General features: G+C 32.3%; 1 protein-coding gene across 1 annotated transcript; it reads left to right on the top strand.

Moving 5' to 3' along the window:
- Nucleotides 1-849: 849 nt before the first annotated feature.
- Nucleotides 850-21,687, top strand: LOC129229728 (ATP-dependent Clp protease proteolytic subunit-like). The gene is made up of 6 exons (XM_054864094.1): nt 850-1,043; nt 6,887-7,063; nt 12,556-12,652; nt 18,346-18,533; nt 19,778-19,883; nt 21,489-21,687. Exons 1-6 carry the CDS (start codon nt 1,017-1,019, stop codon nt 21,608-21,610), a joined length of 717 nt encoding a protein of 238 aa, XP_054720069.1. The 5' UTR covers nt 850-1,016; the 3' UTR covers nt 21,611-21,687.
- The last annotated feature ends 1,878 nt before the right edge of the window (nt 21,688-23,565 follow it).

Genomic DNA, 23,565 nt, shown 5'->3' with positions numbered 1-23,565 from the left:
TTTTCCCACCAGCACCCTCCACACCATCACCGTCGACACATACACAACTACACAAACACGCACACATACACACACACAAACACTTACACACACATACACCTACATACACACACACAAACACTTACTCACACACATACACCTACATTCACATACACACACACAAACACATACACCTACACATGCACACAACTACCCACAAATTCATACCTGCACACAGACACAAACACATATGCCTACACACACATACACATACCCCCCCCCACACACGCATTCATACACACAACTACCCACACACTTATGCCAGCACACAAACACAAACACACATGCCTACACACAGATACACATACCCCCTACACACAAACACACATACCCCCCCCCCCCCCCCACAAACAAACAAACACACGTGATTGCGAAAAACATAATTTGAATTCAAAATGTCAAAATTCAAATTATTTTTTTTAAATTTTAAGTAGATTGTTAGTGTCACTGCCTTCGACAGTGCATACCAAGCCGCCGTAAATGTGCCGCATCCCATCCTTTTTTTTTTCATGAGCTTTATTTTCGTCTGTCCAAAAATGTTTTTTGCTTTGAACACCCTGAACATTTGTGCTGGCGTTGATCCTGATGTCGCCCATTTTTTAACAAAATTTGATGTATCGTTGTCATTTTTCGTAAAATTAAAAATCCCACGACAGCCCTACTCATTTTTGATTCATCTTCATAACGTTTTCACACACACGTCCAAAAATTATGCCTCTTGTGTGACGTCGCTTGCTTACGTTATGTGCGGAAGAGGAGAAACCTTACACTTCAATCTCTCACTGGAGTGATTTGCGCATAGTATAATGTAGAGTAATATTACATGCGTCGGTCATGTTGAAATAATTTTAGGATTTACATAAATCTTTTTAACGAAGTTTTGTTCAACTTTTATCTTTTAACGTTTCGAAAACAAATTGTTGTCATCAAAATACAATTTTTACTACACTCCTTTACGACGTTTATTCTTTAGGAACATGTGGACGAAACTGCCGTTAAAGCATGTATGGCATTTGTTCCCCCTTGTTAATTGCTCACTTACGTGTACTGTGATTCATGTTTTAGTTGAATTTTGAAGTAAAATAACTTCTTTCCATACCAATAAAGTCGTTTGGTCTTGAAACCTGGTTGAATAAATAACTTGCGATACATTTTTTTAAAATAATGTAATTTTTTATATATTTAAATAAAGTTCCTCAGAGCTCCACTAGCTCAGATTTATCTGAGCATTTAAAACCGAGCAATTGGTAGGTGCGGGTGGTCTCTGAGGGTGTGAAATGGCAAAAAGATATATTTTTGTATCTTAAATTTATGTATGAAAGTAGAGTTAGTTTTTCCGGCTGAAGAGAGAACCCAAAGCTGCATGCTGGCTCTTAAATCCCACGATGTTTTTGTCTGTTTAAAGTTATTTGTTCAGAACACTTTTCATGTTTCAGGATTTTAAGACATCAAATACTATTGCAGTTCTGTTCAAGTAATTCAAGCAGTGTTTTTATCCCTTTTATTTTATTAAGATGCTAAAATCGTGATACATATATCTGATTTTTGAGGGATTACTTTATTTCTAATTATCGAATTTATAATGTTATAAAACCTTATTCCTGGTTGAAATCATTTATATTTCAAAACCACTACCAGGATTCAAAAATATCTGATATTTGATGTGCATCTAATAGTTTCAATCAGTGCAAACTTAAGTCTTTTTACATATAATAAAATAAGATGTTTGTGTGTTTGTAGCGCGCATCCCGGGAAAACGGTAAGGGCTAGAAAGATGAAATTTGGTTTTCAGGTGCAATACAGGCTTTGATTTTTGAAATTTTTAGTAGAAAAAGTTATTTAATGTTCTTCATGATTTTTAGCAGTCTTTAGTACAGTGAAACCTCCGAATAGCGGACAGTCAAGGGACTAGAAGTTTTGTCCGTTATTGGGAGGTGTCCGCTATTAGGAGGAACTACTTAATTTACCTTTTTCAAAGTGGGCTGTTGTTCCCTTTGTAGAGCACAATCGAAACAATTGCGAAAGGTTTACTACATTTTACATCAAGTGTAATTAATCTGTTTTTTCTTAAAGGTATATTGACAGCACACACCTGTCTTAAAAAGCATTTAATCAATTAAAGTAATCAGTTAAAACAGTTTGACGTCTCTTTTTTTGCATTACTAACGGCGGCGATTCGGCGGAGCAACCCCCCTCCCCCTAAAAAAACTTTTTATGGTTAATTTATTTATTTTATCTCGAGTATCACTATTGCATGATTTGACAGTTGGCAATATGACCTTGAATATGGGCAAATCTTTTTCATGTCTAAAAATTAAACAACCCAACGAAACCACGGCGCCATAAAGCCGACTACTACCGGCGCCGGTCTGCTCAATTGCATCTCCCGAGAGCCCCAGTTAGAAAAAGCGCCCAGTTTCCTCTTTTTTATCTTAACTTTTGAATAGTTATTGTGTACAAAATTCATTAAAATCTTAAGAAAAACGTACGTTAATTGTTAGACTGACATCAGTTTTCACTCTGCTTCAATACTCTCAAAACTAGCCGTTACAAAATTATGACTTTTTTTTTCCTTTTTCATTTTTTGCTGCCCGCAAAAAGTACCATGCCTTTTAGTTCTTTTTTTTTCTGCCCCAACTTTTAAGCCCCAATCGCTGCCTCTGCCCATTACCACCCTTTTAATTCCTAGAAACAGTGATAAGGAAATGACAGGTGGGGGGGGGGTGGAATATCAGTTGTGGAGGATGAAAAGCTTTGTAAGTAAGGCAAGCAGATACTAAGATATTCTGTGAAAAGAAAAAAAAAACGGAAGTTCTACGATCGCAAGGGAAATTTTTTGTGAAATAACTGTCCGTTATTCGGAGTGTCCGTTATTCAGAGTGAATTACATGGAATAGCCTATATTGAGGGACTGGGACTTGCAAAAATGTCCGTTAATTAGAGGTGTCCGTTATTCGGGAGTGTCCGTTAAGGGAGGTTTCACTGTACTTTTTACTCCACAAACACCGAACTAATTGCGCCAGAAAGATATTTTTTGTACTACAGTGTAGGGAATTTAATTTTAAATATGATGACTGAAAACATTTTAAAGACAGCCCAATTTTTGCTTTTTTTATGAATTTTTGAAAAACCTTTATTTTGCATTTTATCCTAAACTTATCCCATAAACAGTAAAAAAAGATTTTTTTAAAAAAAATTAAGTATGTAATAGTGAAAACATTTCACCCTCTTCAGCAAAGAAAAGTTTTCAAAAATACGCTATAGTTTTTTTAAAACAATTTTTTAAATGCAGGACATCATCATCCTATCTTCGCGTATCGATCGAAAAAACCTTCTTCTCTTATCTGCTGACGTCACACCCTGGATTTCGATTTGGTATTGAGGGAACGAATCTTAATCGCTACAATGTTTGTCTTTTTTTTTTTTTACTATTGCTTACTTCTGTATTTTATGACGTCATGACTTTGTATTCTTCTGGCAGCAGGGTTGGGTTTTTAACGGGAAAAACTGGTGTTTACCAGGACATGGGAAAAACTATGTTTTTACCGGTAAAAATTTCATCAGTATCTATATTGAGGCATTACAAATATTGCAGTAAATACAAATTGATCAGGTTACACCTCTTTAGCTTTAGCATAGTTTTGTACGATAAAAATCACCTGTCCTGTCCTAAACCAGTTTTGGATAGTCCAAAACCCAACCCCAAGGCCGTATCCAGAGGGGCCACGGGCCCGCCCCCGAAACCCGAAATGTTTTGTACCATAAAACAGAAAAAGTTTTTTTTTTCTTTTCTTTTTTTTTAAATTCCGAATGTCAGAAAAGGAAAATAAGAAATTTTTTTTTTATTCTTTTGCTACTATTCAAAATTTATAATATTTTGTAGAAATACAGAAAAAGCAGTTCTAGTTCTCATTAGCTGCAAGGCACACTTGAAATTTAGACCTTTAATTAGGACTTCCTGCTCTCTTCCCCAATTCAATTCAGGGCAGTCCAGGGTCAAGGCAGGCTCTTTGTCAGTTCGGTAGACTTTTCAAGTCTACCGAACTGACTTCTGTGCACTTCCTCCTCCAGAGACGTGCACAGAAATTTTGGGGCTGTCACAAATGCTTTTTTGGGGCCCCCTCCATATTGTTTACCCATATTTTCGACCCTAGGTTTAAAAATATTGGACCCCTTTTAAGCTCGGGCCCGGGACAACAGGTGTCCCTGCTCCCCTCTGTGAACGACCCTGCCTTCCTCCCCTCCTCCCCCTAAAACTCTTACAAAACTTACACTGTACTGATTTCGAGCCGGGGACTCCCCAAAGGCTGGGCCCCTAGTTTCCGATTAGGCGAGTATCTTGTTACCAAGATGTACCAAATTCAGCTCCTTGATACATCCTGAGTAAAAAATGCAAAAGTCACGATTCTCGCGTTTTTGTAGCATAATTTTCAAGATCATTTTTGTGACTGATATGTTTCTCGTCTTGCATTTATTTAATGCCGAATTCAGTGTCATGGAGGTTCTTTTGTTATTGCTTGTTTTTTTTTCCCTTACTTCTACTGCATACTGTTAATACCTTAAGTACGAGAAAAAAAAATAACACTTACTCTACTCTCTTTCATTTTCTGCACTACTTGTGATTGAAAAAAAGTTTGTTTCGAGAAATATTTCGTTGCATTTATTTTTAACTTAAAACGGGTGTGTCCTACAAAGTTATAATCATTTTGTAAGACTGCAATCAACTTCTGAAAAGTGTAAATAAAGAGCTTCAAATAATTTCAACTGTTCGAGAGTCTTTGAAAATTATTTAAGTTTTTGAAATTCCTTGAAAAGTTCTTCAATTTTGTATCTTATCAAGAAAATAAAGTATGAATTGTCCAAATGGCCAGAATATTACTCTTCCGTTCTTATTTTCTGAATATCTACACCATTTCTTTTAAACTGTTTTGTACAATTTTCATACTGTAGGGCATTTAATGAAAAAAAATGGGGGTAGGGGGAGTGATCGAAAACAAACTTCACTAAAAGCCGATATGAGCAGATGGCGAGGTGCTTCTCTTTTCTCCTCTCTCGTTTTTCCTCTCTGTCCATTAAGTTCCATGATTTGTCGAGCAAGCAATTTTTATTTTGTTTGATCTTGATTTGCAAAAGAATGTATAACTTTTAAAAGACTTTGTTTGCCTATTTTTTTTTCATATTTTTGTAGTCTCAATTACCTAATATAAGGCTTCAAATTACTTTTTTTTTCGAAAATTTCTCGGGGGAAAAACCCCCGGACCCCCTGAAATTATGGATGTTCTACATTCGACTTAAAGGGACACTCTCCTGTTATCCTTACCACTACAAGTTGAATAAGAAAAATAATAAGAAATTAAAATAACAACAGTCCAAACAGTGGAATCATTAAAAATCGAGACAAAAAGTCTTCTATGTTAACATTTTTATGCGTTTGGTGTGTCTATTATACTATATGTGCATGTGTGTGTTAGGGCAATGTGCTAATCCGGGTCCCTCCCGAAAAAAATTTCTGGATACGGCCCTGCCCAACCCTGCCGGCAGTGCTTGCTTTTTTTTCTATCCTTTTTTTTTGTTTTATTTAGGGATTGCATTTTTCTTTTTCCAATCCCCCCCCCCTTGTTGGACGTTTTGCTGTATCTATATTACGTTACATTTAATAGTTGTGTACATTTAATTCAATTAAAACAGAAGATGTTTTTTTCTTTTGTAAACGCTACTTTTTACACACTACGGGGAACATAGCAGATAACGTTTTTTTTTTCATTGTAATATCTATTGTTTTAAAATATTTTAGAATTAATATTTTATATCACATTTTTATTAGTTTTAGTGGGTGACTTTAGCATTAGCTGCGTTGTTCAGTTAGTTTAAAACTTGAGTTCAAGAAATTAACAAAAAGAACTTTTAACTACTTTGATACTCTTGTTCGACAACTGAACTTCCTACCTTGTTTACGAAATTTACCATGATATTTTCTTCCTCTGTTACTGTTAATTTTGGAAAATGTATATGTAAGATAGAAATTCATATGATATAATTCCATGCGTAATCTTATTATTATTTTGTTATTTATTTGAAAAGCTTTATGAAATAATGGCTCTAATAGAAAAAGAAAGCTTCTATAAGAGCTCAAATATAAAACTTGGAACTTCAAAAATTGTTGCTAAGAAATATATTCTTCTTTTTCATATTTTTTTGCCTGAATATGGCCGAATGTTTTTAAAGTTTAAACCATTGCTATCATTTTTAAAAAATATGTTCTAAATCATTTTAAAAAATCTTTTATAATGAAAATTGACCTATTAATCATGCAAAGTTATGCTTTAAATGCAACATATTTTTTTGCTTTTAGACAAAAACAGCAAAGACAAGTAAACTATTCGGCAGCCGAATATATTTGTTGCATTACTAGAGTATACAAAAAGAAAAAAAAAGCACCTTTTCTATCTACTGCTATAATCTTATCAAAAAGTACCCTTTTATATAAAAACACCTTACCCTTTTTATGATCTGTGGGGCATCACTGGACACATTTAAAAGTTGCTTATTTAACTTTAACAGAGTTTAAAAGATATTACATTTTGTTTAGCAAGCACTCATAGAAATCATTACACATTCTTACCCACTGTATAGTTCATAATAATATTAATTTAAAAGAAGAAAAAAGAAAAGAGAGCTACAAAGGAAAATAAAAGTATCATGGTTTTGATTGATCCAGTTAATCAGCGTCTAAATAATTGTGACACTACTGTAATATTTTGTTGTTTTGTGATTTACAAAATTACAAGAATTTTGTTGTTTAATATGTAAACATTGGTCTGTTTATTTACTGAGTTTTCACTTTCAGATTTTTAGGAGTCTTCCTAAGGTGCCTTTTTGTAACAGTAACAGACCTCTTCACAAAACTTCTAGATGTCTTATGCCATTAATTCCTATGGTGATTGAACAAACTGGCCGAGGTGAAAGAGCTTATGATATTTATTCAAGATTATTGAAGGAGAGGATCATTTGTGTAATGGGTCCTGTAAGTATAATTTTTTTAAAAAAAAAAAAGCTTCATTTTAGCATATGTGTTAAAGGTGACTTTCTGATGGCAGAAACTGGTTGTAATTTGATAAAAATGGCAACATGTGGCATAAATTAAATTTAAAAAAGGAAAACTCTCGCCAATCATTAATTATAAATGCTTTTCATTTTAAGCAAATAAAAGGCAATAAGTTTAAGAAATGTCTTGTCTCAATCTCACTTTATTTCCATTTTGTGACATAAGCATAATCAGTATAAGTAGATATATAAAGCACAAATGACATCAAAAATGTTACCGTTTTTTTTTCCCCACTGCATGTTCATGCATTGCATATGCATGAGAAACATCATTATTATTATTATTATTATTTTGCTATGTTTAACAGCAGATAAGCTACCACTTAGATTTGCCAATCAAGCAAATGAAGAAGACCTAAACGTAATTTAATCAACTATTTATTTTAAACTGTCTGTTATATTTTTGTTTCTGTTACATAATTTTCCTGTTGTTAGTTATGAGATTTTGAACTTGGAGCAAATTTTAACATGGTGAATTCAAGTCTTAGCCTAATATTTCCTTTCAAACTATAATGGGACTCAAGATTTCATCCCAATCAAGATTTTCATTTGGAATAAGTACTTTTAGAGCAGTTGGTCGCTTTTTGCTAGAAAATGCTTCATACAGCCAATTTTCCTAATTTTCATTGGAATGGTTGCAAATCGTTTGCATTTAGCTAGTTTTTTTAGAGCTTAACTCAACCAGATTTTTCATTTAAAAAAACTTTTTTTTTCTGTGAAAAATCCCATTTCTACCCCCCCCTTCCCCCCCAAAAAAAAACACACACACACACACACCGATAAACTTAGAATGTAAAATTACATCTAAATGAAAAACTTCACCCAAATTGTTATAGCTGTTTCTGAGATACGAAATGAAAATCAGGGTTCGTACTTCCTTAAAAAACCCTTCATTTCATCATGCAAAATTAAAGTCCTTATAAAGTCCTTAATTTTCTGAAAATTTCCTTAATTTTTTAAAAACTATTGTTACAAATTCTGTAAATAGTAATTGTTTTTATGATTAATTTGTCATAATCTAGCTAAATTTGGCGTTTATTAAATTATCTTTCATCTAAAATTAGTAGTAACGTAACTTGTAAATAGTTTCTTGTAATGAATATACAGCCCCTATACATTCGGCTGAAGTATACGGCCCTCTCATTTCTGAATGATAAAATTTGTCAATGGAAAGAAATAAGATAACGGTCTACGATTTTCGAGAAGCATTTCGAAATATTGTGGAAACTTTTCGATGTTTATAAATAGCTGCCGCATGATGAAAAGTCAGTCTCGAGTTAGTTTTTGCTTGTGAATTGTTGCAGCGGTACGCTGGAGGGCATGTATTGCTCTGTCTTGTGAAGCCTTTCGAGCTCTATTTTTGCGTATTTGAATGTAAATACGTGTGTAACCGTTGAGTTTACGGTGTTGGTCGATATTTGCTTAATTGCTGATGATTAATTTAGCAGTTGTTGACGATTTTTCCTGTACATAGTGTGAATAAATCTCCTGTGGTTTTCTCAAGAACTGTGTCGTCATTTCAAGAAAGTTGGAAGTTGCACTGGATCCGTTAAACTATATTAAGTTCAGATCCTGTTTTCTTGTTTTTTCTATTCCCCCCCCCCCCAAATCTTCATCCTCCGCAATATCTACCTAAAATGTATATTAGGGAGACATGCCAACGATGTCAAACACATGTTTTGCTGAAAAATGCATGCCTTGTATAAGATTTTAATCTTTTTGCATCCTGCAAATATTTCAGTCATTTTTAATGTTGGAAGGATTTTTTCCCTCCAACATTAAGCAACAATAAGCAGATATTCAGTAGGAAAGAATATTCTACTGAATATCTGCTTATTTTATTCATTATTTTAATAATATTTTTATTTCTTAATTTAATATTAGAAAAAAATGCAAAAGTCAATCAAAAATATGTGGGCAGACTCCCACAGTCTCGGACTGTATTGAAACTTGGCATGTTTACTTTTTCTATGTATTTAAAAAAGCATTCAAATTATTTATGGTGAATCTCTAATGGTTTAGGCTTTACACTCTGTATATATTTTTTTGGAATTTCTGGGTTAAATGAAGCTTTTGATCCTGATTGAACTTTGACCCCCTCAACCCTTCATTCGAGGACTCGGGGGGGGGGGGGGAGGTTAGAACTTGCTGCCTTTCTTTCAAAAGTTAAATTTATTTAGAACTAAACAAACTTGCAAGAAATGGTGAAATATAGCAAATTTGTACAAAATGGGATGTTTGTAACAACAACAAATGAAAAGCAATAATAACAAAACCATTGTTAAAATATCTTGAAGAAAAGAGATTTTAGTTATTTTCCTTCAACTTGCCTCTCACTCCTGTGACGTATGCTAAACAAACTAAAAAAATAATGCTTTAATGTACAATTTTCTACAGTTATCCCCATTTTTCTGATCCTTTTTTATTACTGAAATTTGAGAAACAAATTTTATGCTTTTAGAACAATATGTACCATGCATTGTATAAATTACTACCCAATTATTTCAAATATAATAATACGGAAAGAAATTCGTATTACCTTTAAAATTGGTAAATTAGCCATTTTTTGTTAAATTTTGGAATGTCATGGTCTGCAAAATAGACCTATTTTGATCTCGTCTCTTTTCTGCATGTTTTTAAGAAGTCTTTTTTATTTTTTAATTTCCCCCTTTTTGCTCTCTCTCTGACCACTCTAATCCTAATGATGTATGAAATTTTAAAATATAATTCATCTAACTTTGCTTCCCCCACCCCTCCTGGAAAAGTTTGAAATGGTGTACCTAAATTTATCTAATCATTTCCGATGAGTCCTTAAAATTTTTTGAGAGTCCTTGAAAAGTCTTTAATTTTCACTTTTAAAAATGAGTATGAACCCAAATCGTATATGTATAAATATATATACAGTCCAACCCGCTTATAGCGACGTAGAGACGTACCGAGTAGCACTTTGGTTGAGTACCGAGTACTCGGCCTTTCACTACTCGGCTGAGTACCAAGTTGCCGAGTTCTCGGCCTTTCACTACTCGTCCGAGTTACCACGTACCAATTATGTTTTAAGAAGAACCACCGACGCACATGTGATGAATTTTGAACTTATTGGAATAGTAGTATAGACCTCCTTGTCCATATAATAGTTTTTAAAACTAAATTCCTGCTGAAATTTAATTATGCATTATATAAACAATTTTGTTTGTGCCAAAAATTTTACAAAAAAATTATTTTTAAAATTAAAAATAAATAAATAAAAGGTATGATTAATCAAGTTGGAATTAAAACAAATTACAGTAAAATCCCTCTAATGCGGACACTAACAGGACAAATTTTTTTTGTCCGCAATTAGAGAGGTGTTCGCAGGGGGGTTTAATAATGTTATTTGCATTGGAACTGGGGAATTAAAAATTGTCCACATAAGAGGGGTGTCCGTTAGGAGGGGTTTCACTGTATATCAATCAATTATAGTTCCAGTCCACCAAACATAAATAATTTTTAAAAGCAGATAAAACAAATGTGCAGGAACACTGCAGACACGCGTTTCTGCCACCCCCCCCCCGTTAAATCTTTTTCAGTATGTGAGAAGAGTGTAAGTGTGAAAAAAAACAAAAAAATCCGACTTTTGATGCCTTTAAACCCACGAGCTCCCATTTTGTGCATTGAAAAAGGAATTCCTTGTAACGCCAAAACACGTGTCTGCAGTGTTCCTGCACTGTGCTTTTAACGTTGTTTTATTTCCTTTTATTTTTTCAGCAAAAGTATTTTTATATTTTTTATAACTAATTTTTGTTTATAGCAAAAATCCATTTTTAATATAAAAATTTCATATGTTCTATACTTACCTTTTTTGCATAATTTTTAACAAATAAGTTTTATTAACTTTGGGGACATTAAAATAAAGATTTATTACATTGAAGCATTACAAACTTCATTATTCTCAAAATTTAAATTTGACTTATAAATTTTAATTGTAAATGATTGCAGAATATAACGCTTGCTCTTTTTTTTTTTTTATAAATTTTAGTATCTGTCTTGGACAATATTCAATTTTTTGCAACTACTCAGTATTGGCCGAGTATCTGAGCAGAATTTGGCCGAGTACCGAGTACTCGGTACATCTCTAATAGCAAGCCCTGTTTTAATCAGAACTCAGATGAAAGGAGGAAATGAAAAAGATTTGGTTGGTGCAATGTTAAGTCTTTGGGAACAAAACTCACTTTTTACGAGCAAACCCCGCTTAAAGCAAGCAATATTTTTCCAATTCATAAAGCGTCTGTTGATTTCCTCCTCAGAAAAGATTATTCTATTTTTTGGAAAAAATCCATTAACATTTTGAATTTAACTGAAAGTTAGAGGTAAGACATAAATTATGAGAACAAGTGATATCTCAGGCTTTTTTTTTTTTTTTTTGAAATTATTGAAGTAGAGGAGCATTTAAAAATTTATAAATTTGTTGATGAGAATGTTATCATTTACAAGATATAGTTCCAAGGGTATTGTAGCTGAAAGCCAAGATAAAAGGAAAATAATGAAAGCAACCACCATAATGACAAATGTGAAGAATTTGAATAGCTCTTGACATACCTTTCTCCTAAAGTGCAGAAAAACTTCAAAGTATTTTGAAGCCACGGATGCAAATGACAATGTTTTTTCGGACCCCACTTTCCTCAAAAACAATTACAAGAAAGAGACAATAAGACAGCTCAAATAAATACCAACTTCTTTGGTAATGTACAGAAATATAAAAATAACAAAGCAAGCATGCATAAATTATTATGATTTTTTTTCACGAACCTGTTTTTTATGAGCCCTAGGTTATAACAAGCAAATATTGCTCTTAAAGCAGAGCAATAAGCTCTATTATAAGGGCTCTATTTACAAGCTAATAGCTTGTAAATAGAGCCCTTTGCTCTCGTTATAAACCAGTTCCACTGTATGCATACAAAAATTGCTTGTTTAAAGTCATGTTATGAAGTTTTTTTGAGCAATCACGATTGCTTATTGTTCTCACTTGACTGTTTTGATGTGCTATGATTTTATTTTTTCCCCGTAACCCTCTGCAGCATCACCGTCGACCGGCTGCTCACGATGCTGCTCCTATAGCGAAAGCCGTTTACAGGTTGCATACATATCCTACACACACGCTCATACATACACACACATACACAAACATTTACACACACAAACACACACACACACTCAAACGCATACATACACACACTCAAACGCATACATACACACACGCATACATACAAACACCTACACATACATACAGACACCTACACATTCACACACACCTACACACAACTACCCACACACTCATCACACTCATGCCTACACACAGACTGAGCTGTCAATTTTGTTTCAGCAGTCACTATTTATACAAAAGAGCAGTTTTAACAATTCATTTTTGGTTTACAGATCACTGAAGAGATGTCCAGTGTGGTTGTTGCTCAGCTGTTGTTTCTTCAGTCAGAAAGCAGTAAAAAACCAATTCATATGTATATAAATAGTGGAGGTATATATTTCTTTCTTTCTTTCTTTCTTTCTTTCTTTTTTTTTTTTTGTCAATGGTTTTGTCAATGGTTTCATCATAAAGTTCACCTCTGTTTTCATTGAAAAATATTTTTCCTATAACCACGAAATACATGGACCTCTGTCCTATTACTATTGGTGCTTTTATTGTTTTTTCTTTTGTACAAGCATACTTCTCTTATTCTTCCTTCGTAGTTAATGTGACATTATTAATTTATTTTAAGTTTACTATTCTTACATGTAAATTGTTTTATTGTACGAAACATATTACTTAATTTTTTCATGTTGTATTAAAATTAAATGAATTTAAATTGATAATTTATTTGTGTAGTTCTCATATTTCTTCAAAATGAATCAAGTTAGTCTTGAAAATTCAAAATAAATAAATGAAATAAATAAAAACTAAACAAATATATAATAATAAAAAGAGAAATGACATTTAGAATTAAGTATACTTGCTTTGAGTTCTCAGGGGTCTGTCCAGGATTTTTCACAGGGTCCGTTTTTCATGAAAAATCAAATTATTTTGTGAAAAAACAATTTATTTTGTGAAAAATGAAACAGTTTTGCAAAAAAAAAAAAATGTTGTAAAAACGAAATTTGAGAATTTTGATAGCGTTAATACTGCATCATTGAAGCCTAAAGTTGAGCGTTTTCCTCTTTTCTGTTGAGAATATCATTATTGAGTGTTTTTCTAGTAGTCAAACCTCCCAATAGCGGACATCATGAGGACCAAAGTTTTTGTCTGTTAACAGGGAGTGTCCGCTATTGGGGAGGCTGAATTTACGATGGCATTTTCATTTTGTATTTTAAACCTACACATACAGTCTATAGTTCTTAGTTAAATTAATGATTATTGCTTATATAAGTGAATTTAACTAATAAGTAAATAATCCGATGAATCTTTCGGGAAAATAAAATAGGGAGGCATTTGTAAATTGTTTCCTCTAGCTGAACAAAACCAGTCAAGCACAATGGAATCAATGTCCTTGATTTTCAGCACCTTTTTTGTTTTAGATTGTAGCAAAATGTAGCACAATTGACTACTTTTCACTTAATCTGGCAATACTGTGCCGATTCCTTATCAGCGTCTGGGACGCGGCATTGATACTCATCTCCCAAAATCTAGTAGGATGGGGGGGGGGGGGGGGGGGGGTGCTGTTAAATTGCATGGGAGTATTTCTTCTCACCCATTAAAAACGATGAAGCAAGTTACTGTGTAAAAGGAGAAAGATTTTTTTCTTCTGTTTTTTGCTGGAATTTCATGCATGAAATGAAAACCAAACTTTCATAAGCTTCGACTAAAAAGTTCGACTTGAATGGCTCCTGTTTTCTGAGAAAAAGGAGTGTAAGGAGAAAAAGTACTCTTATGGGTACTGGTTAGCCCCAGAACATCATAAAGGAGTAGAAAAAAAATGCTTGCCACAAGAGCAGCGCTGAGCAAAAGCTTACCAGACACAGAAAAATAAAACGAAACTCGGCTGATTTACTGACCGCTAACGGTAGTGTCCGATATCGAGGAGTGAAATACATTGTTCCCCTATCTCGAGGGTCTAGGGATTCAGAAACTGTTCGCTAACAGAGAGTGTCTATTAAGGGAGGTTTGACTGTATTTGAGCGGGGGAGGGGGGGAAAGCATCGGCCACTTGGAGATGGGAACCCCTCAAGTATCAATATTTATTTACCATTCTACATTGTGTTAAATGATACTCAAAATGTTATATGTATAGTATTTAAGTAATTGTAACAAAAAAATAAAATTCAGGTAGGAGTTCAGCATTAACTTTTTGAACCAGGACACTATTAAAGAGCACAAATTTCGTTTAAAACTTATAAATTCCATGATTTTAACAAAATAAACAGAGATTTTATTTGTTTACCTCTTAACAAAGAGTACTAAACTAGGGGTCTGGCCAGAGCAAATTTGGGTCTGTTAACGGACCCTTCACAAAAATCCGATCAACCAAAACGGACCTTTCACAAAAATCTGATCAACCAAAACGGACCTTTCACAAAAATCCGATCAACCAAAATGGACCCTTCACAAAATTCTGGTAAACAAAAACGGATCTTTCACAAATTGTTTATTGAAAGAGCAAATCTCAAATTAAAATAATACAGCATGTTTAAAGTTAAATTAGAGGAATCAACTTATACAAAATCAGCTAATTTTGCAAAAGAAAAAAAATCGGCACTCTTGTGATGCTCCTGCAAGCCATAAATAATTACTACCGTCAAATAAATGTAATGCCTGTTATTGGTTTCTTGGAAAGAAATTAACAGCTGAAAGTCAGTTTGGTTTATAATTTTACTTGTTTGTTTTATGCAGCGGTGTTGTTGTAAACTTCTTTGGAAAAGCGTCAACATTCTCTGAATAGGCGTAGTAAGCACTTTTCTCCCCACTCATGATTTAATCATCAATAATATACAGCGAAATGAATTTAGAACTGCAAAGGATAGTATGGGTGGGGCGGATGTGATCGCTTCAGATAGGGGTACAAAATTCAAACTTATCGCCACTTAGTGTCTGGTGGTGCGATGTTAAACTGTCATTTTGGGAGAAAGTTATATGGGTTTGGTTTTTCGATACTAAAAAGGATAATTAACTTTAAATAAACTTTTATTTACAGTTATTTTTTCTATAGATGCCTACATTTTGAAAAACGCAATCTTTTTACATCCGATATGATAATCATATTTTATTCTTTTTTTCAAGCTAACTTCACTTTATTAGGATGCAAATAAATGAAAAGTCTCTTTATTTTTGTAACAAAGCTTATTTCAAGTTTTTAAAGGGGAATTCCATTTTCTTTTATGAGTCAACAATTAAAATGCTGAATCGATGGTTTATTTTTTATTTTATTTATTTATTTATTTTTGCTTCAACTGTGTCCAGATATTAATGATATGTTTATCATAGGACTCTAAAATGCAATTCAAAAGTAATTTTATCAAAAATATTTATTTTACAAGCCGTTTTTATACCTTTGATTCCTTCACTTTGAGGATTGCAATCTCTTTGCATCCGCTGTGGAAATCTGATTTTTCGAATTTTCGATGTTTAAGAGGTAAACAAATAAAATATTTTTTTATTTTTGTGAAAATCACGGAATTTATAAGGTTTGAACGAAACTCTGTGCTCTAAACAGTGTCTTGGGTTAAAAAGCTAAATGCTGAACCCCTGCCTAATTTTTTTTTGTCACAGTTATTTTAAATACTATACAAAAAACATTTCTAGTATAATTTAACATGATGTAGAATGGTAGATAAATATTGATACTTGAGGGGTGCCCATCTCCCAGGGAGCAATGCCTCCCCCCTCTCCCCAAATACTGGAAAAACACTCAAGAATGATATTCTCAACAGAAAAGAGAGAAAACACTCAACTTCCACCATCTCAAGAGTCTAAACTTTCTCGTTTTTACAAGAAAAAAAAAGAAAAAATAATTTTTTAACTATTTGATTCTTCACAAAAATAATTGATTTTTCACAAAATTATTTTATTTTTCACAAAAAACGGACCCTGTGAAAAATCCTGGACAGACCCCTGTAAACATCAAAAATTTGAAAAATCAGATTCCCATAGCGGATGCAAAGAGATTGCAATCCTCAAAGTAATGGCATCAAAAGTATAAAAACTGCTTGTAAAAGAAATATTTTTGATAAATTAATATTAGAATTGCATTTTAGAGGCCTTTGATAAGCATATCATTAATATCTATCAGCACAGTTGAAGCAAAAATAAAAACCATCTATGCAGCATTTTAATTTTTGACTCTAGATACTAGAAAATGGAATTTTGCTTTAAAAACTTGAAATAAGCGTTGCAACAAAAATAAAGAGACTTTTCATTTATTTGTATCCTAATAAGCAAAGTTAGCTTGAAAAAAGAATAAAATATGATTCTCATATCGGATGTAAAAAGATTGCACTTTTCAAAATGTAAACATTTAAAGAAAAAAAGGGTAAATAAAAGAGTTAATTTAAAGTTAATCATTCTTATTAGCATCGAAAAATCAAACCCATATAATTTTCTCCCAAAATAAGTTAGACATAGCACTGTAGAAACGTAAATATTGCCAAGCTGGTAAAATGATGATATTTTTTAATCAAGTCACTATAAAATTTTAATGCCAGATGCTAAGTAAGTAAGTGGCAGTAAGTGGCTGCAATAATTTTGAAGTTGGTAACCCATCTGAAGTGATCACTTTTTTCTTCACCCCTACTATCCGTTTGCAGTTCTAAGTTCATTTTGCTGATATAATTATTATTGTTTATTAAATCATGAGTGGATAGAAAAGTGCTTACCAAGCAACCAGGCAAAGTGCTTCCACACAAGCAAAATTATTTAAAACCAAACTGACTTTTAGCCGTTAATTTCTTTCAAAGAAACAAATAAGCATATTTGGCAGTAGTAGGTAGCCATTTATCGCTTGCACAAGCATCACAAAAGTGTTGATTTGGTTTTTTTTTTTGTTTTGTTTTTTTTTTTTTTTTTTGCAAAATTAACAGATTTTGTATAAGTTCATCCCTCCAATTTAACTTCAAAAAAAGGTTTCAAAAATCATTGGTTTCATATATGGTAAATATGTATTATTTTGATTTCAGATTTGCTCTTTCAATGAACAATTTGTGAAATATCTGTTTCTGTTTATCAGAATTTTGTGAAGGGTCTATTTTCGTTGGTCGGGATTTTGAAAAAGGTCTGTTTTGGTTGATCGTATGTTTGTGAAAGGTCTTTGAATGGACCCAAATTTCCCATTCAGACCCCTGGCTGTTCTTTTGCTAAATACCTATGTGTATTTGCCTTACTTTTTAAATTATTCAAACAAGTTCTAGCAATAGTTGAAGCTAAAATGTGAGATAACTCCATAATAATTGTACAGATCTGTACCTATTTTCAAAAATAATAATGAGCACTGAGCACATAAAAATTATGTATTTCAAACTAAAATAAATTCAAATAAAAATAAAAATTAAACTTAAAAAATGTGGTTGTTAAGATTTTTCAGTGCCTCTTCTGTACAACAACTGGCTTTTGAATTATGATTTCTTTGCATTAAAAGTGTGACGTCATTTTGCTGTCATAAGAATAAAGTATTAAAAAAATTTAATTTTAATTTTGTCATCTTGAATTCAAATTATGTTTTTCGCGATCACGAGTGTGTGTTTCTGTCTGTGTGCAGGCATGAGTGTGTGGGTAGATGTGTGTAGGTGTGTGGGGGGGGGGGGGTGTATAGGCATATGTGTTTGTGTCTGTGTGCAGGCATGAGTATGTGGGTAGTTGTGTGTATGTGTTTGTGTATGTGTGTAGGTGTATGTATGTGTGTACTTGTATGTATGTGTGTAGGTGTATATATGTATATGTGTGTAGGTGCGTGTATGTATGCGTGTAAGTGTAGGATATTGACGAAACCTGGAGACGGTTTTCGCTACAGGTGCAGCATCGTGAGGAGCTGGTCGACGGTGATGCTGCGGAGGGTGCTGGAGGGAAAATAAAATCATAGGAACGCCAAAAACAGTCAAGTGAGAACAATAAGCAATCGTGATTGCTCAATAAAGTGAATAATGCTTTTAACACATGAAAAAGAAATAAATGTAAATAATATCTTAGAATAAAATTAAGAGATGGAGAAAATTGAAGCCTACTGATACATTCATGTATTTCCTTTTCAGGTGGATCTGTGAGTGCAGGATTAGGGATTTATGATACCATGCAGTATATTTTGCCTCCCATAGCAACTTGGTGCGTTGGGCAAGCGTGCAGCATGGCTAGTTTTTTGCTGTGCGCAGGTGAACATGGAATGCGCCACTCTCTTCCTAATTCCCGCATAATGATACATCAGCCGTCTGGACAAGCTGCAGTATGTATCTTGGAATAAATATATTAGGCCTATTGTTTCCAACCTGGGGGTATATTAAACCCTAAATCGTTACTTAAGTAGCGAGACGTCCGCCATCTTGGGGATAAATGTTGCTTTCTTCCTATGTCTACTATGATGAAGTAGTGTGCTTTGCTTTTGGGTTGTGGGTTCTTATTAACTCCATGTTGATCCAAAATCAAGAGGTACTACAATCAAGCATTGGTGTCGTCAGATAAAATTTATTGAGGGTGGGGGAGGGGTTTAGCACTGCTAATTTCAAGTTGCTTCAAAAAAATTAATATATATATACAGTTGGCTTTCTGTTTATCGACTTTTAAAGGACCACAAAAAATATTCCTTAAGTAGAAAGCATCCTTAAATAGAATACTTTAATATTAATATATCTTTGTGAAAATTGTAAATTAGGTACCCATATTTTAGGGTTTCAAATTCAGGTGCTCTATGTATATTGTTTTATTGATAAATGAATTTACCTTTATTGTTATTGTGGTTGGCTTGTATGCATATCTATAAATATGCAGTTAGACCTCAATATCATACCTTCATTTTTCATGAATTAATTAGCAATTTATATTAAATGCTCTAAAAGTTGGGCTTTATGAAAAAAGCCTCATTTTAAGCATTAAAGGATTACTTTTGATAACTTTGGCAGGGCCTGCAAATATTAGTATCAAGGTTTTGGTATTAAAGAGAAAAAAAAAGGAAAAAGAAACTGATAGTTGAAAAAGTTAACAATAGTATTCGTGATCAAAATTGTTCCAAACTATAGTAGGGACAAACCTAACCTGACAGCATCATAATGCTGTAATTAGGATCTGCATAGCCTTCACAATGCTGCCAGGTTAAGTTTGCCCCTACTGTAGTTCTTGATTTTAAAGTAAAAATTCAATCATAGTAAGCAAAAAATATACAAATTCAATAACTATTTTGTGTGCATAATTCAATGACGATTGAAATTCTCGGCTTGCTAAGAATAAGTCAAAATGTCAAAGGAATTTGTTTTAAAAAATATTGTATAATCCCTCCGCCTGAAAACACAGCACTTTTATACTTTTCAAATGTTGTGAAAATGAAGTCTTAAATAATACCAAAAATTCAAAAGGATGAGTTTTCAGAGAATTTATCCTGTTCAGTTTCTGTGTTGAGTAAAAAAAAAAGTTTTTTTTTTTGGTGATGAAGTGTATGTTTTTAATAAAAATATTCTTTTTTTTTTTTCTTTTTAGGGCCAAGCGACTGATATTCAAATTCATGCAGAAGAAATATTGTATGTGAAGAAGAAAATTAATTCACTGTACTCAAAGCATACAAAGCAGCCCATAGAAATCATTGGCAAGTCCTTTCATATTCTACGTTATAAGGAAAAAGCTTTTCCTAATAAATTTATTATTTAGTATAAATTATGACTAGTTACACATGGCTGGGATTCTTGTGGGAAAAAAGCAGTTTCTTCCAGGTCAGTGGAAGCAGCTGGGAAAAAGTGGGAGTTATGGAAAAACTGGAAGAAACAAAAAGAATTAGACGAAACAAACAGAAATGAAACTGTTGTTGAAATTTCAAGTAATATTCAATTAATGTCAACAATTTCTCAGACTAATTTCATCGACATCATTAACATTAGAAATGTTTTTTTTTTTTTTTTTTTTTTTTTTTTAAATGAGCAAAAAGAAAGGAAAAAAATTTACTACTTTTAACAATGAACTTAAAGTGTAATATTATTGTTCTAAAATTACTATTGCTCTAAAGTTTAAGAAAAATAAGGCTCTAAACTACTGTTCTTTGCTATTGTTCTAAACTATACGATTGTTCTAAAATTTTTGTGCATTTTACTATCTTATGGGTACAACATTATTTTTAGCCAAAATATTTGTTCAGTAATTTTTACAACAAAGTCTCTTTGACTGTCGATTAGCCCTAAATATCAAAATTTCATTTTACTAGCACAGCCTTTATTGAAATTGGTTTAAGTACAATATTTAATTTTTATGAAATCAATAACTATTGTCATACAAAAACGTTTGCAATCTTTTTTTGTTGTATAGAGTGAAATCCTATTACTACAAATACAATATTTAATTTTTATGAAATCAATAACTATTGTCATACAAAAACTTTTGCAATCTGTTTTTGTTGTATAGAGTGAAATCCTATTACTACAAATACAATATTTAATTTTTATGAAATCAATAACTATTGTCATACGAAAACTTTTGCAATCTTTTTTTGTTGTATAGAGTGAAATCCTATTACTACAAATACAATATTTAATTTTTATGAAATCAATAACTATTGTCATACAAAAAGTTTTGCAATCTGTTTTTGTTGTATAGAGTGAAATCCTATTACTACAAATACCAATACAACAAAATATGTGTTACAACAAACAAAATGTTCGCCCCCATTTTAAAACCTATTAAGATAATGTATAAAAATAAGCGTTTTAATGAAACGATTTCTTCAAAACGCAAAATGTTTTTCTTAATGTCAGTTTGAATATTTTTTACTTATTGATGTTCACAGAAATTAAAAAACCAACTATCACAAGTCGTAACTTGAAAACTCCGTTTGTACTTTCAAAACAGAGCCATTCAAGGTGGAAATTCGCTCATACTGAAACATAAGCTGATGTGAGACACCAAAAACCAGTGTCTAGCCATGCGCAATTGATTTCTTCGCACCAAACGTTTGTTACAACACGAAACACGATTTCAGTAAACAGGTACATATTGCCCTAATTTATGTTATGTAAATACTTAAAAATAAATGGATAATAATTCAAATACATAAATAAAAAAGTCTTGTATAACATAGTTTCGATATAGCATAGCACAAATTTAACAATGTTGTATGAGGGGCACCTGCTACATCTATTCATTTTGTAAGCACTCTAAATTGTTACAGAATGCAAAGAAAATGTCTTCTATTTTATTTTCTTAGAGCAAAGCATGGAACGGGATCGATTTATGAATCCGGAGCAAGCAAAAGAGTTCGGGTTGATAGATGCAGTACTTTCACGCCCTCCAGTGTTAGAAACAGAGAAAAAAGCTGAAGCAACATAAATCCAGTCAGTTTTGTAGTCGATTTTCAGTTTTTACGTGTAAATATTAAAATAAAATATTATTCATTTTGTTGGATTTTCATTAAAGCAAATCATTCTTTTTCAATTTATAGAAACGGATGTTAAAATATTCACTGCAAATAAAGCATAAGTTGTCATATACAGTCGAACCTCCATATATCGAACTTCCACATATGAAAATTTTCTATGTATCGAAATCCCAGCAAATTTCTATGTTCATTACATAGAAAAATTGATTCTATGTATCGGCAAAATCTCTATATATCGAATTTTTTTTCAAGACATTTGTAGATTTTTTTCCACGTCATACTGTTTGTCTCATGAAAAATGAAGGTTAGGGGAGAAAATTATGTTCACTAAAGGTTGCTACGAAACTTATAAGGAATCTGGGGTTGAGGGGAGTGTAGATAGGTTGTTGTTTCGTTCTGGAGTTCTTAAATTCTCTCAAATTTATTTCAAATCTTAGTTGTAACCAGTAACTTTGTAAAATCAGTTTCAAGTTCTCCCTTTTGTCTGTTGATTATCATTCCTAGTCTTTTTAACTGCAGTAAAAATCATTCAAGTAGATTGATTTTTTACTTTTCTTTCAATTACATTGTCAAAACGAAAATCCCCTAATGTTGCGGATCAAGTTGAATTGAAGAAGAATGAAGATGTATGAAGGCGCAAAAATGTAATTTCTGTTTTTTTTATTTAATTATTAACTTTCATTTAATCCGATGCTCGTATAAATTAGAAATTAGGTTTAAAACGTAATTTAGCTTTAATTTTAATGTTTTAGGAGACTTTTAGGATAAAATAAGATCGTTTCTATATATCGAAATTTCTAAATATGGCATTTTTTTCCAACAATTTGCTACTTCGATATGTGGAGGTCTGACTGTAATTACTGTTTCAAATTGCCGTTTCAACACACTAGAGCAGCCTAGAAATAAATAGCTTACTGCAGTAATTAACTGAAAAGTTATGTATCATTTGAGTTATTCTCACAGAAACTGTCATTTTCACGTCCCTATAATAATTTACAAAAATTTTGTAACTCATGCATTTTTCAGGATAGAGTTTAACAAGATCACTGAAAATAAAATTTTTATTTTATTTTAAACATATTTAATGTAAGTCTAAAGTACCCAAATGTCATTCTCTCACTTGTTCCCCCTACACGTTAGTAGAAAAGAAGCACAAATTATTTCATAGCAAACAAACAATGAGTTCACATATTTGTGGTTTTTATTTCAAAATATTGAAGAATTTAAGTAAAAAAAAAACATTAAAAATTAAATTTTCATTCAAAACTGGTTCACATTATTTTTAAGTTTGTCCCCAGCGGTTAGTGTCGTTCCCTCACAACAGTCAGTTTCCTTCTCAGAATTGCTACGAAATAATTTGTTTTAGCAAAAAGTGTAGTAATTTACAGCTCAAAACACAAAAAATATTGCAGCATATTTGCATCTATAATTGGTCAGAAATTATTTTTGGAACCTATACGAAAGCTTAAAACCAGATAAGAGTTTTTGCATCCGTCATTCCCTCACATCTGTTTTTACAGTTAAATAAAATAAAGAATTAAGAGTGAATAATCATAAGTTACTTCCTTGTTTGAGAATATCTGTATGTGAATAAACTTAAATATCAGTTAGGCATAGCTACCAGAATCCAGTTTTACAGAAGGTAATAATAATAAAGGCTTAAGTAAGGGTATAGTGCTCATCAAAAAATATTTTTGTTTTTCAGGACCTATATTTTTTTTTCATAAAGCCTCTCGCATATATCTATCTCAAAAAAGGTTTCATCTGATTTCACCCTCTTTAATTTTTCTGAACTTAATAAGCTCAAAATGACTGTTTTTATGAGAATGACCCTTACATTGACTATTCTGTATATTCATATTTAAGCTCTAAAAATTTGGTCATTTTTCACATGTTCAAATAATTT

The sequence above is a fragment of the Uloborus diversus genome, chromosome 9 (genome assembly GCF_026930045.1).
Source record: "Uloborus diversus isolate 005 chromosome 9, Udiv.v.3.1, whole genome shotgun sequence".
Taxonomy (NCBI): Eukaryota; Metazoa; Arthropoda; class Arachnida; order Araneae; family Uloboridae; genus Uloborus; species Uloborus diversus.
The sequence above is the reverse complement of the archived record's forward strand: the minus strand, read 5'-3'. Positions and strand labels throughout refer to the sequence as shown.